The 12,324-nt window shown below is 41.5% G+C and overlaps 1 protein-coding gene across 1 annotated transcript; it reads right to left on the bottom strand.

Annotated features, from left to right (window-relative positions):
* Positions 1 to 3,154: 3,154 nt before the first annotated feature.
* Positions 3,155 to 9,241, bottom strand: atp5f1d (ATP synthase F1 subunit delta). The gene is made up of 5 exons (XM_046857795.1): positions 8,996 to 9,241; positions 7,255 to 7,408; positions 5,916 to 6,004; positions 3,361 to 3,499; positions 3,155 to 3,234 (listed from the first exon to the last, which is right to left on the bottom strand). Exons 1-4 carry the CDS (start codon positions 9,113 to 9,115, stop codon positions 3,377 to 3,379), a joined length of 486 nt encoding a protein of 161 aa, XP_046713751.1. The 5' UTR covers positions 9,116 to 9,241; the 3' UTR covers positions 3,155 to 3,234; positions 3,361 to 3,376.
* Between the last annotated feature and the right edge of the window lie 3,083 nt (positions 9,242 to 12,324).

A 12,324-nucleotide genomic window follows, 5' to 3' on the forward strand; every position in this document is an offset into this window, starting at 1 on the left:
TTTAACAATGGACTTGTAGAAGCATGCATACGTCTGTTCTTTATAAAAGTTGATCCCTAATGAGTGAGAAGGTGGCAACTGTGCTGAAAGGAAAAACCTCCTGAGATAGCATGAGGAAGAAACCTTGAGAGGAACGTTTGAACATCCTCGAAGTCCGAGTCGCTCATTAACTTCATGTATCTTTAGTGTTCATGTGGAACCATCCCCAGCTGCACTTCCCTTTCTTTAAAAACTTACGAGAACCTATTCAATAACACTTATATACTGCTGGGCTACACTATTTAGAAAAAGTGATCTTCTGAGTAATTCATGGAGAACATCAAGGTTTCCCTCTGTGTGAGGATGAAGAGTAAAGATCTCTTGACTATTCACAGAATGTAATACAGACTGTGAAACATTCCAAAAACATTCTCCAGCTTTAAGTCTCATCATGCAGTCATGTTTATAGTCGTGTGAGTTCAGGCTGTGGGTGAGTGGGTGTCGTTTTTGGCCCCCATGCCCACAGCCTCACCCTCTCTCTGTACCACCTCACTGATCTGCCCACCTCACTCAGCTGGAATGTGACACTTTGCTCTGTGGAATGTGGGACTGCCACAAACTTCTCATTGTTTGTTGCCAGAGGCAGAATCGAGGGGCCCGATGGCGAAACCTCCCATCACGAGCACACCCATGCCCAGAGTGCCCCAGTGAGGCAGTTACACCGTACTTACCCCATACAATAATCCATATACACACACGTATACACACACGTGAGTGACTACTCGCATTAATGTGGGGATTTTATTATGATTTTAAAAGTATTTATTTGACCTCCTAATGCTGGATTTGTTTATTTTGTTCTGCTCCGTACAGACACGTGAGAGTTACTTTACAAGAGTCTTTAAAAGCGCAATATTACTGTTATGACATTTTTTCATATTCATTGCTATTGAAATCAAAACATTTAATTATGTTTATGCACGGGGTTGCTCGACTGATAGCCGGTCGGATCGGACTCGCCAATAACCGATTAATCGACTGATTAAACTGGATATATATATACACACAGAGAGCGAGAGCGAAAGCGAGAGAGAGAACTGAACTTTATTATGGAGAGAAAAAAAAAATCATGAAAAATATGAATATATTAATAAAATATGATAATTAATAAATGGTAAATAATAAACATGGCGCTCTCCGTGCAGCATCGCATGTATAAACAAACAGTAGGTGGCGTCAGTGATTCGCCGATGGAGGCTGGAATGCGGAAAAACTATCGGTATGGATTTTTGCTGATATTCCCAGCGATCAACCATCATTTCCTCGACCTCTATAAACAACGAAGGGACGTTTTAGTTTAAAAACTAATATTTATTATAAATACAGATATGATCCGAGTAAAAGGTTAGAATGCGGGGGCCGTAGTTTGGGACCCCGGCTTTAACACAGCGTACGTTTTAAAGCGAGAACGTAATCAGACGGATACGAATCTGTAACCTGACATACGATCTGGGATTCGTCAGAGTTTAAGTTCCTCCCTCGATTTAAGGTCCATTTGTACGAACGCATAACCTGCCTGAAGTGCTTTATGACAGGTGAGATCACCTTCTGGCTGCGGGTCATTGCAGGGATCGAGCTGTTTAATAATTAGATGGATAGATCCTTGTAGGACCACACAGAAAGATAAAAGCTTTTACTCAGAAGAGCAGGTGGATTAAAAAGTGTTGATGTGGAAGGAAGACTCACAGCTTTGTTTAAAACACTTGACCAACACCTCTGAAGAGAAGAGAAGAAAAAAGGCATGGACTGGGACAAGACTGTTAGACAAGACTGGGTTTCAGAATACAGGTGTCTACGGGGGATTTGGGTTTGAAGCGCACTCGATACAGACGTATATTGCAGCTCGGTGTCAGGAGCAGGCGTAGGACTGAACCCTGCAGAAACTCTGAAAGGGCAACCTGTAAACTGCAGCATGGCTTCTCCTCCACCGCCCACACCCAGGCCGCATGCAGTATCTCACAGCTAGCCGAGAGTCCACAGCACGCCTCCTGACACAGCGTGGATAAAAAAGAACAACACTTTACCCACAAACCTCTCAAGTGCCCTCTACCAGAACCTAAAGACGTGGCGAGGAAACCCAAATCCCCAAAAACTTTTTGGACACAAGTGTTTTATGTGTTGAAGGAAACTTCAATATTTTTGTCAATAAAAATAAATAAATAAATCGATTTGACTGAACATGCGGTTTTGAGGGATCTTTATTCTATAAATGTAGTATTTAAATGACATCTGTGGGGCTCAGGGTTATGTGTACTGCTCACAAACTTTATCATCTGTGCTGGTTCTAGCTGGTATTTTATGTTCTATCCAGGTTTAGAACGATCACAAATCAAACAAAAAAAAAAAAAGTGTAGTTTAACAGAATCTCATCATCGCACCACGACCTGTAGCGACCCTTCAGATCCGGAGAGGAACAAGAGCAGATGAGAGCATGCATCCGAGACAAACGTCTAACTCGAGTCGGGACACGATCACAACTCGGCCAAAACGACTCCCATTGAGAGAAAACCTCAGACCAGAAAACAAAAGAATTCCCACTCTACAGCAGAGAAATGATCACGCTGCATTTATTACCATCATAATTTTCCCTACTAATTAAAGAAGGAATTTATTCCGACAGTTATTCAGGTCAGTGGGATCTGAACCCATCACCTTCTAATCAGTCCAAAACCTTACCCACTGAGCTGCCACTTCCCCATGCTTTAAAGGTGATTCAATTGAATAGAGGAAGGGAAACATTACAATAAGCAGAGTAATAATGGCTGTTCCCTAAATGGATTTAAAAAATAAATAAATAAAACACTTTAATCACACACACTTCACTGTATTATATTCGTTAAAGTTCATCTATATGCAGGAACGAATTTCTGAAGAACAACACTGCCCCCTGTCGGAACTGCATGCTACTGCATGGTCTATCAAAACCATTTATTTTTATTAAATTGTTTTTCTTTTATATCTTACAAGTCACGACTATAAAAGTAAATAGTCAGAATATGATTGTGCAAATAAATAAAATGTTACTACATTTACAGCTAAAATAAACGGTGTAAAGGAGACAACAGGTCGTAGTCAAAGATTCATGAGAAAACCAAAAAGATTCAGTAAACGACGATTATTTTCACACATTTATTGGTATATTCATCCACTGTACAAAGTGATCTGCTCCAGGTGGGCTTGAAAAATGACAAAGACCTGGAGACAAAGATGTAAATAATTCATATTGTAAATAAGCGTATTCCTCAGCATTTAGATGATTAGTCTTCATGATTTGGATTAAGATAAGAAGGAAACATCTCTCAAAACACCGTACACACGTACCATGAAGATGAACAATTTATTCCAGGGCTTTGACGATGGCTTCGTTGGCTTCTATGCTGATCTGAGCTTCTGCCCTGGAGACCTCGTCTGTAGTGCTGACTAAGTCGGACTGGGCCTTCTCCAGATTAGCTTTAGCAGTCTGAAAAAGAAACAGACATCATGGGTTACATGAGAGGTTTAGTTTTTATTGTCATGGAAAGTCACCAGTCTGTGTGTCTAAATGATTTCCTCCAAACAGAACATGAAACGAGCCAATTAAAATGTAATAACACTACATTATGTGCAGTGAGTATCGTGGATTGTGATTGGTTGGAAGATCAGGTGTGAATGTAACCATAGTAACATCCAGTTCCTTCCAGAGTGAGACGGCGATTATACACGTTTCCTAATGGATTTCCACCAGGAGTTACTCCAACAGCTTCCTTATTAGTAGAGCACACACTTTCTCCCTCATACCAATGTGATCTTCTGGCACTACTTTATCTGTGTGTGTGATTCGGAGCAGCAGAATTGTAGATGTAATGAGGAGAATATAAAATATTGAAAGTGTTGAAAGTGACCATGGAATAAGGTGATGATCCACGGTGAGGTGTGAGACCTTACACCATTATAATGTTCTCCACTTCACCTCAGGACCTTCATCATCTCCACATCTACACTAACATCCTGTAAACACCAAGGCAGATATCTCCTACAGGCAACGTGATGCTCCTCTCTCGATGCTGGTGTTTCTGATAAATTTATAGCATGCACATTATCAGTGCCTCCTTCATGATCATCATCTTAACGTTTTTAACTGGTGTAAATATTTAGGAGATTAGAAAAGCTTGTGTTGGCTGTAATCTGCCCCCTAGTGGACAGAGGTTGTAACCTGTTGCTCAAAGTTTCTGGAGATTTCACCAAGTGATGAGTTTTTAAGACCTTTTAAGACCATTGAGAATGAAATTTAAGACCAACACACATACGGTGTTAGCAACAGGCTTTAACCAAGCCCTAAATCAATTTTATTTTTAAACCTAGTATTGCTAAACTTGCACTCAATCTTAGCTAAAAAATAAAATCTGTTTATAATCTGCAGTACAAGCTGAGAAAGATCCGCAACAATAACAGAAACCTGATTGGCTGTTGCCAAAAGTGCTTTGTGAGCATCTCATTGGGCATCAGAGGCAGCGTTCCATAGACAGCAAAAGATCTGTTTAAAATGATTTCTTTATTTTTTGTATAATTTAAGGCCTAAAAGTTGTAATTTTTAGGCTTTAAGACCCTGTGAAATCCCTGTACGTATATGAATGGTGAACAAATCGTGGCCTCCTTCCTGTTAGTTGAAGCAGCTCTGAAACATACAGCAGTGCAGATGGAACTGGGACGTCCCTCACATCTCGGCTCAGCGCCTACATTCAGAAATATTTATGGCTATGGTTAATCCTGAAGCTGCAAACGTGCCATTATAAGTTGCCTATATGGATTTGAAAGCTGTATCAATGTCCTCCTTTATGCCTACTATTCTTATCGGACCTATCGCCTTTTTCCCTGCGACCTTTTTCTGCCAGTCTCGCTCGCTGTGCTGAAATGGATGTGGATGACTTTTTATTCTTGCGAGTGATAGCAGTGCTCGGGGGTCCGTGTGCTTAATAAGGAAGGAAAGGTCAGTCCCTGTTAAAGTGCACAGGATATGTCACATCCCCACTGGGAGACCTTTAACTCCCAGCAATATTTGGCCTTTGCAGCTGTGTAATCGCCACCATAACAAATGTCCCTCGCAGGAAAGAGGCCGTGTTAATTCGCTTGACTATTGAAGAGATGTCCTTCTCACACAAATGCTACTGTGGGCTAAACATTCTGCGTCTTTCAGTCCTTAATGAAACCACTCACGTCACACCTTTAAAAAAAAAAACGTATTTATCGGCGTATGTGCCGGAAGCGAACCTGGTGCTAAGTCAAGTTCTATCACTGCCTTTTAAATCATTACCTGAGCAAGAACTGAAGGTTACTCAGATAAAACCATTATTCAAATCAACCTGGAGACTTTAACGTGTATAAAGTAATAATACGTGTGTGTGTGTGTGTGGTGTTCCAGGATGTGAAGATGAAGAAGGTCCTGAGGTGAAGTAGATACCATGGTCACTTCATTATTTTATACTCTCCTCATTACATCTACACTTCTGCTGCTCCGAATCTCACACACAGATAAAGTAGTGCAGGAAGATTATATTTATTGACATGAGAGTGCACGTGTGGGTCTCATCTACTAATAATGAAGCTGTGGGGAGTCCACATTCATTTAGAACTTACCTGTTTGTTCAATGCTCTGAACTCACACCTGAACACAGCATTCAGACAGACGAGGGTATAAAAAAAAAAAGAAATATCCGCAGTATGAGACTGGAATTCTGGCTCGAGCTTTCAGGCTGATTCTGAATAAAGTGATCCTGAAACTTTTTTTTGGATTTTAAGTGGTATGTATTTTGAACATTTATAGAATGTTCTGGATGTTCTGGATCCTAGATGTTGAATTCACAGGTGTTGTGTAGAAGGAAATCTGCCGTGTTTCTTACAGTAAGGTCCAGGCTATCCAGAGGAACAGCCTCCTCAGCAAGCAGCTGCACTGAAGAGTCGGCGTTGACCGTGACCGAACCACTGCTTACTGCAACACACAAAACACGAGCAATCATCACTACCGGGTCACCAATAACTCATACTGTAGTGTCACGATTAACTGGTACAATACAAAGACTTGTCTATGTTCTACATCCTGTAGACATCAATCAACCCAAACAATCCAATTCATCTGTCAATCCAATCAAATTCATCCATCCATCAACCTATCAAATTCATCCATCAACCCATTCATCCATCCAGCCATCAAATTAATACATCATTCATCAAATCCACCCAGTCAATCAATCAATCCATCAATAAATCCATGTATGTCCACATAGAATTATACTCAGAATGATATTACTGCTTCAAACCAAACTTCATTAAATTGTCTCATTTTCCAGCTTTTTAAAAAATATTCTAAAGAAGATCATCTGAATCATACCTCGTGCACATTATATATAAACACAATAACTTGACCAAAAAATACACATTAAAAAAATCGGATGTGCTTTTCCATCGGGCATCTTCAGTTTAAATATGTATATTCCTAACATGCAGATGGACAGAACTACTGATCTGACTATAAATAAATATATAATATGCAGTGAACGAGTGATTTGTGATAGAAGAGTATCTGTGAGAGTGAAAGGGAAAGTTTATAGGACTGTGGTGAGACCTGAGATGTTGTATGGATTAGAGACAGTGGCATTGAGTAAAAGACAGGAGGTGGCGCTGGAGATAGCAGAGCTGAAGATGTTGAGATGTTCATTGGGAGTGACGATGATGGACAGGATTAGAAAAAGTTTATTAGAGGGACAGCGCATGTAGCACGTTTTGGAGACAAGGTGAGGGAGGTGTGATTGAGATGGTTTGGACATGTGCAGAGGAGGAGCATGGGGTATATCGGTAGAGGAATGCTGAGGAAGGAGACACCAGGAAGGAGGAAAAAGGTAGACCAAGGAGGAGGTTTATGGATGTGGTGAGGGAAGACATGCAGGTAGTTGCTGTGAAAGAGGCAGATGTAGAAGACAAGGGGGTATGGAGACGGATGATCTACTGTGGAGACTCCTAATGGGAGCAGCCGAAGAAGAAGAAGAAGAAGATGTGGTCACTAGAAAGAAAGCAATCACATTAAGTCTCTATTGACCACTCCTCACTGATCAAAAGTACATTGTCTGCTCCTCTGTCACACAAATAGTCATAAGCCCACCTTTACAACCATACTGAACTGTAATGAAGTTCATGTGATACGCAAAGTGAAATGCTGAAAGCGACACCGCTGCGTGATCTTACCGAAATACTTGGCGGCAGAGCCGTCCTCACCGAACACCGTGACCACCCCAGGCCTCAGCACCTGCAGCGTGGGGACGTGAGCAGGAAGGATACCGAAGGCACCGGTCATCGTGGGGACGTCCACCTGTTTCACGCTGGCTGCATTGAAGAAGACCTACAGAAATACACATCAGATATGTTGTAGGAGTATTCACGACGGAAGAAGAAAACTGCCAGACTCCAAAATAGCTGCCATCCTTCCATAACATCCATCTGTCCATCTATCTATAACTTTTGACTACAACACCACCTCAATCTTCATTACTTTGTTTATTCTGCAGTAATGATCTGGACAGTCACTGCACTAGTGTCAGTGTCACCTTCTGTCATGGGCCACCATGAAGAGTCTTCTATGTTTGATCATCTCCATGTATTGTGTGTAATAATCTCTATATTAATCCATGTATTGCACACACACATTGTATAATGAGAATACCAACATGGACCCAGTCAGACATGGTACAGCACCCCTGGAGCACTAACCTTTTCTGATATTCTGTCATTACATTATTTTTTTTATCTAAATTAATTAGTTATTGAACACTGAGTCTGATCTGGTACTGATTTCACTGATCGCGTCTCCTGATTTTGTAAAAGTTGTGTCAGAAGGTCCAGGTGATGCAGTGATCCCGGTACCTCCTGCAGAATACGGATGATGAAGGTGCAGTATAAGAAGGTTTATTAATAATCTGGCAGATGAATCCAAATCACGATCCAAACACAGAAAACAGGCTACGGATCCGGATCACAAATCAAGCTCGGAACAACGGCTCGGTACACACAGGGTCCTGAACTTAATACATGATGACAACACAGCAAGAAACATTTCAACACTAATAGGAGTAAAATGTCAAGATTTTGTACTTTCATTCTATATACTTTCTACATAATTGCAGATTTGAAGCAAATAATTCTAGCATATCTCTAATATACAGACAGACAGATAGAATCAGTGGGCTGCTTTTGAAGGTCAAAACGCTTCAATTCCAAACTTAAAACACTTACACAGTGTTATAGATAAGTATTAATAAATAACTGCATGTGTATAAATCCTGAGGATGAAACAGTTGAGGGGAATTTCAGGTGTAAACCCGCACCTGGTGATCGCGTTTACAGTAATGTTGAGTCAAGGTGAAGAGCTGCTCGGCTAATATCGCCTCACGAGCGCTAGCATAAAGTTTAGCTAACTAGCCGGCTAGTCATCGATCAAATCCAGGGTTAGCGACCTTTTCTAAAATTAAAAATATTTAACAAGTGGGATGAAAATGATTTCCAGTCGACGGTTGTTTTTATTTGCGTATTTAAAAAAAAATCCGACCACAATATCCCACGTAATGCAGGTTATATTAGATGCTAGCAACGTCAACTAGCATAAAACCGAGCTTAAAGAAAGAGAAGAAACAGGTTAAAGTGGAAATTATTTATTATATGAACCACTTTTACCTCAGAGTTGCGTCAGTTAGTGAAATAAAACAATACAAAATAAAGTAGAAATTATATCGGGGCGGAATTCGGGCTAATCACGGAGATGACTAGTATGCTAGCTAAGATCTGTCGTGTGTGTGTGTGTGTGTGTGTGTGTGTGTGTGTGAGCGCGTGCAGCTTGGAATCTGGGACGTTTAATTACTGGATTCTGCAGGTGAAGGTGAAGGTGTGTGTGTGTGTGTGTGTGTGTGTGTGTGAACACACAGAGATCCTGTACCTCGGTCGGCGAGGAGAAGGTGAAGGACATCTGTGGAGATTCGGCGCCCGCCTCGGCGTAGCAGCGGACCTGCCTGAGCGCCGGAGCCGCGCGACGCAGCAGAAACCTGGCGGCCATCATCCTGTCGTCTAACGGAGAAGTGATCGGTCAAAAACAGGAAAATAAAAGAACAGATCCACGAAGCTACAGATCTCCAGATTCCTCCCACCGACCACACACTCGGTCACTCAGTGATCACGCGAGACCGGAAGTTCACCGCGAGATTACCCATAAACCCCCGCGCGCGCTCTCTCTCACTACCAGCATGGGAAATGAAGTTGTAGGTCCAAGAACCAGGACTTCAACTTCAAATTACACCTGGGACACCCATCCATAAATGGCTACAACAAAGCTGGAGAATGAAGATCTCCCTTCACTTCAACTGAGCAGCATGACAATGCCTCCTTGCACAAACCACATTCATCATGTTCAATAGAGATAAAGCAGATCTTCCACTCCAGCCCATGTATCTTTGTGCAAGGAGGCATTGTCATGCTGCTCAGTTGAAGTGAAGGGAGATCTTCATTCTCCAATACTGCTGACTGCAGCCCAATACTCCTCACTTTCAGAACGTTTGAGAACGTTTGAATAATTTTATAGTCTATAGTATTTAAAATGCATCATTATGTATTTAGCTGTAAAAAAAAATACTGGAAATTATTAATCACACAAACGTTGTTTTTCTTTGAGCCTGATCTGCTTCATTGACTGATCGGTTCTTCTGAATTTGAAGAAGATCAGAAGTTTGTCATGCAGAAGAAGTACGATGGCAGTGTGATATAAGAGCGTTTATTAATAATCCGGCAGATCAATCCAAATCAGAATCCAAACACGGATCATACACAGGAAACAGGCTACAGATTGGGATCAAACATCACACAGGCCCGGGTTCACGTGTGGTCCTGAACATGGCGAAAACACAGCAGGAAACATTTCAACACTAATAGGAGTGAAAATGTCAGGAGATTTTGTTCTGTTTTGTTACTGGGTTGAATAATGCGAATGTATAAGTGAATATATAAATTAGATTTCTATAGGAAGGTGTCGCGTCACACTCCACCGAGGACTCAAATTCCCAGCAAGCACTGCGGCAATCCAACATGGCGGACTCTAAAGAGAACACAGGCACACCTCCACCTTCAGCCTGAGTACTGATTGATCACAGGTGTGCTTACTTATTGCACATGCGTTATTGTTATACAACTTTCTCACACACACACACACACACATATACACATACACACACACACACACGCTATTAAACTCATTCGTTTGGGAAAAAGAATCCCAGTAGGATGAATATTTTAATATGAAAATTGATCCTTTCCTTCCGAAACCAGTATTGACACAAGTATTGACCCCCCCCGACCCGGTGCCTGACCCGGTGCCTGACCCGGTGCCTGACCCGGTGCCTGACCCGGTGCCTGACCCGGTGCCTGACCCGGTGCCTGACCCGGTGCCTGACCCGGTGCCTCTCAATTTGCTACAGGCTTGAAACAGAAGCCCTTCAGAGGGTAATGAACTTAGCAGAGTGCATCCAGGAACTGCTATTTCCTTCCTGCAGGAAAATATCCATCAATCAATGCAGAAACAGGGCTGTTAAAACCATCAAGGTCCAATTCATCCCAGCAACTATTTGTTTAATATGTTCTCTTTTACAACCGTACTCGTGTTTATTCTGTATTTGCACGTGTCATTGTCACTGTTACTGTTTTTAGTTTGTTATTGTTATACCACATTACATTTTACTTCCTTTTGCACATCTAAATATATGGACATTATTTTTAAATGTTATCATTATCTAATTTATTTTCTAATATCTTCTCTTATTAATTTTCATTTCTTTTTTTATTTATAGTTTTATAGTTCTTTTGTCTAATGCGCAAATTTCTCAGCGGCTGATCAGATTTCCATTTCACTGCAGCTTGTATTCTCTATATAACTAGATTTGTGCGAATAAAACAATCTTGAATCCTGCATGAGTATTTATTCCTTATGCTAATTAGTTTTCTGATACCAGAGACAACCAGAAACAATTCTCAGGAAATAATATAATACAGCAATAGACCACCTAACTATCACACCCATATCCTGATCTTCTCCAAACTGTCATTGTAATGACGTGTCACAGTTCCAGTAAAAGAACTGTTGTGACGATGCACAGAGCCCTGATTTCCTCAAACCCACTGAAGACCTCTAGGGTGAACTGGAACACTGACTTGGCATCTCACCAGCATCAGTGTCTGAGCTCTTCTGAGGAAGATTTCCTCCAGATATTAGAGCACAGATGTATAAGATTGGAGGAATTTGTTAATTCATTATGTCTTTAGTGAAAGCTTTACACTGATCCAGATTCTTTTCAGGAGCATTGAGAACCTGAGAACCATACATGGATGTAAAAGATGTGTGTGTGGTAATCCATAGTGTTGGTGGCTTTGCAGATGCAGACAGCTGATCTCTTCACTGTTCTTACACTCCACTGCAAAATCTTCTGAATTGCACAAGATGTGCAATTCCAAAACCAGGCAGTGAAGCAGCTGCTCATGATGTTATCCACAGTCACGTGAGGATGTTCAGTGGGAGCTTGGCTATCCTCAGCTTTCTTATGGTTGTAGAGATGCTGCTAGGCTTTACTGGCTAAAGAGGTGGTGTTTAGGGACCAGGTGAGGTTCTGGTCCAGCGGGAATCTGGTGCTCTTGATGCTCTTTTGTGTTGTCCACATTCAGAGACAGCTTGTTGATGTATGAATTTAGATGGACGAGGCTTCATTGTGTCACAGAGATGAGATGGTGTAGATCAGTGTAGGTGTAGATCTTCTTCTGAAGACAAGTCACGCATTTGGTCCAGGTTGCTACCACAAGATGGCGCCTGGTTTCTGTCCAAACCTTCCAGGCAATCAGGGCTGACACAACGGTGCTGAAATATTTAGAAAGGTGACATGTTTACACTCCATCATTCTCCTCGGTCCCTCATTAAACAGCTTCAAGCCAATAAACTGGGACGGGCTGCTTTTCACCAACCAATCAGATGCACGGAAACAGACTATTGTGGGTACCTCATTAGGAAACAGTATGACGTCATTACTGATTGATCATTAGGGTGTTAATATATTGCGTGGGATTATTTAAAATGTTGAAAAATGTTTAAGTGCGTGTGCGTGTGTGTGTGTGTGTGTGTGTGTGTAGGTGGGTGACTGTGCGTGGATGGGGGGTTCTGCAGATGTAATTATGCCTTCGTGAAGGAGCTCCATCCTCCTCTTCTTCTCTCTCCTTCTACGTCACGCGGTGCTT

Source organism: Silurus meridionalis, chromosome 9, assembly GCF_014805685.1.
Source record: "Silurus meridionalis isolate SWU-2019-XX chromosome 9, ASM1480568v1, whole genome shotgun sequence".
NCBI lineage: Eukaryota > Metazoa > Chordata > Actinopteri > Siluriformes > Siluridae > Silurus > Silurus meridionalis.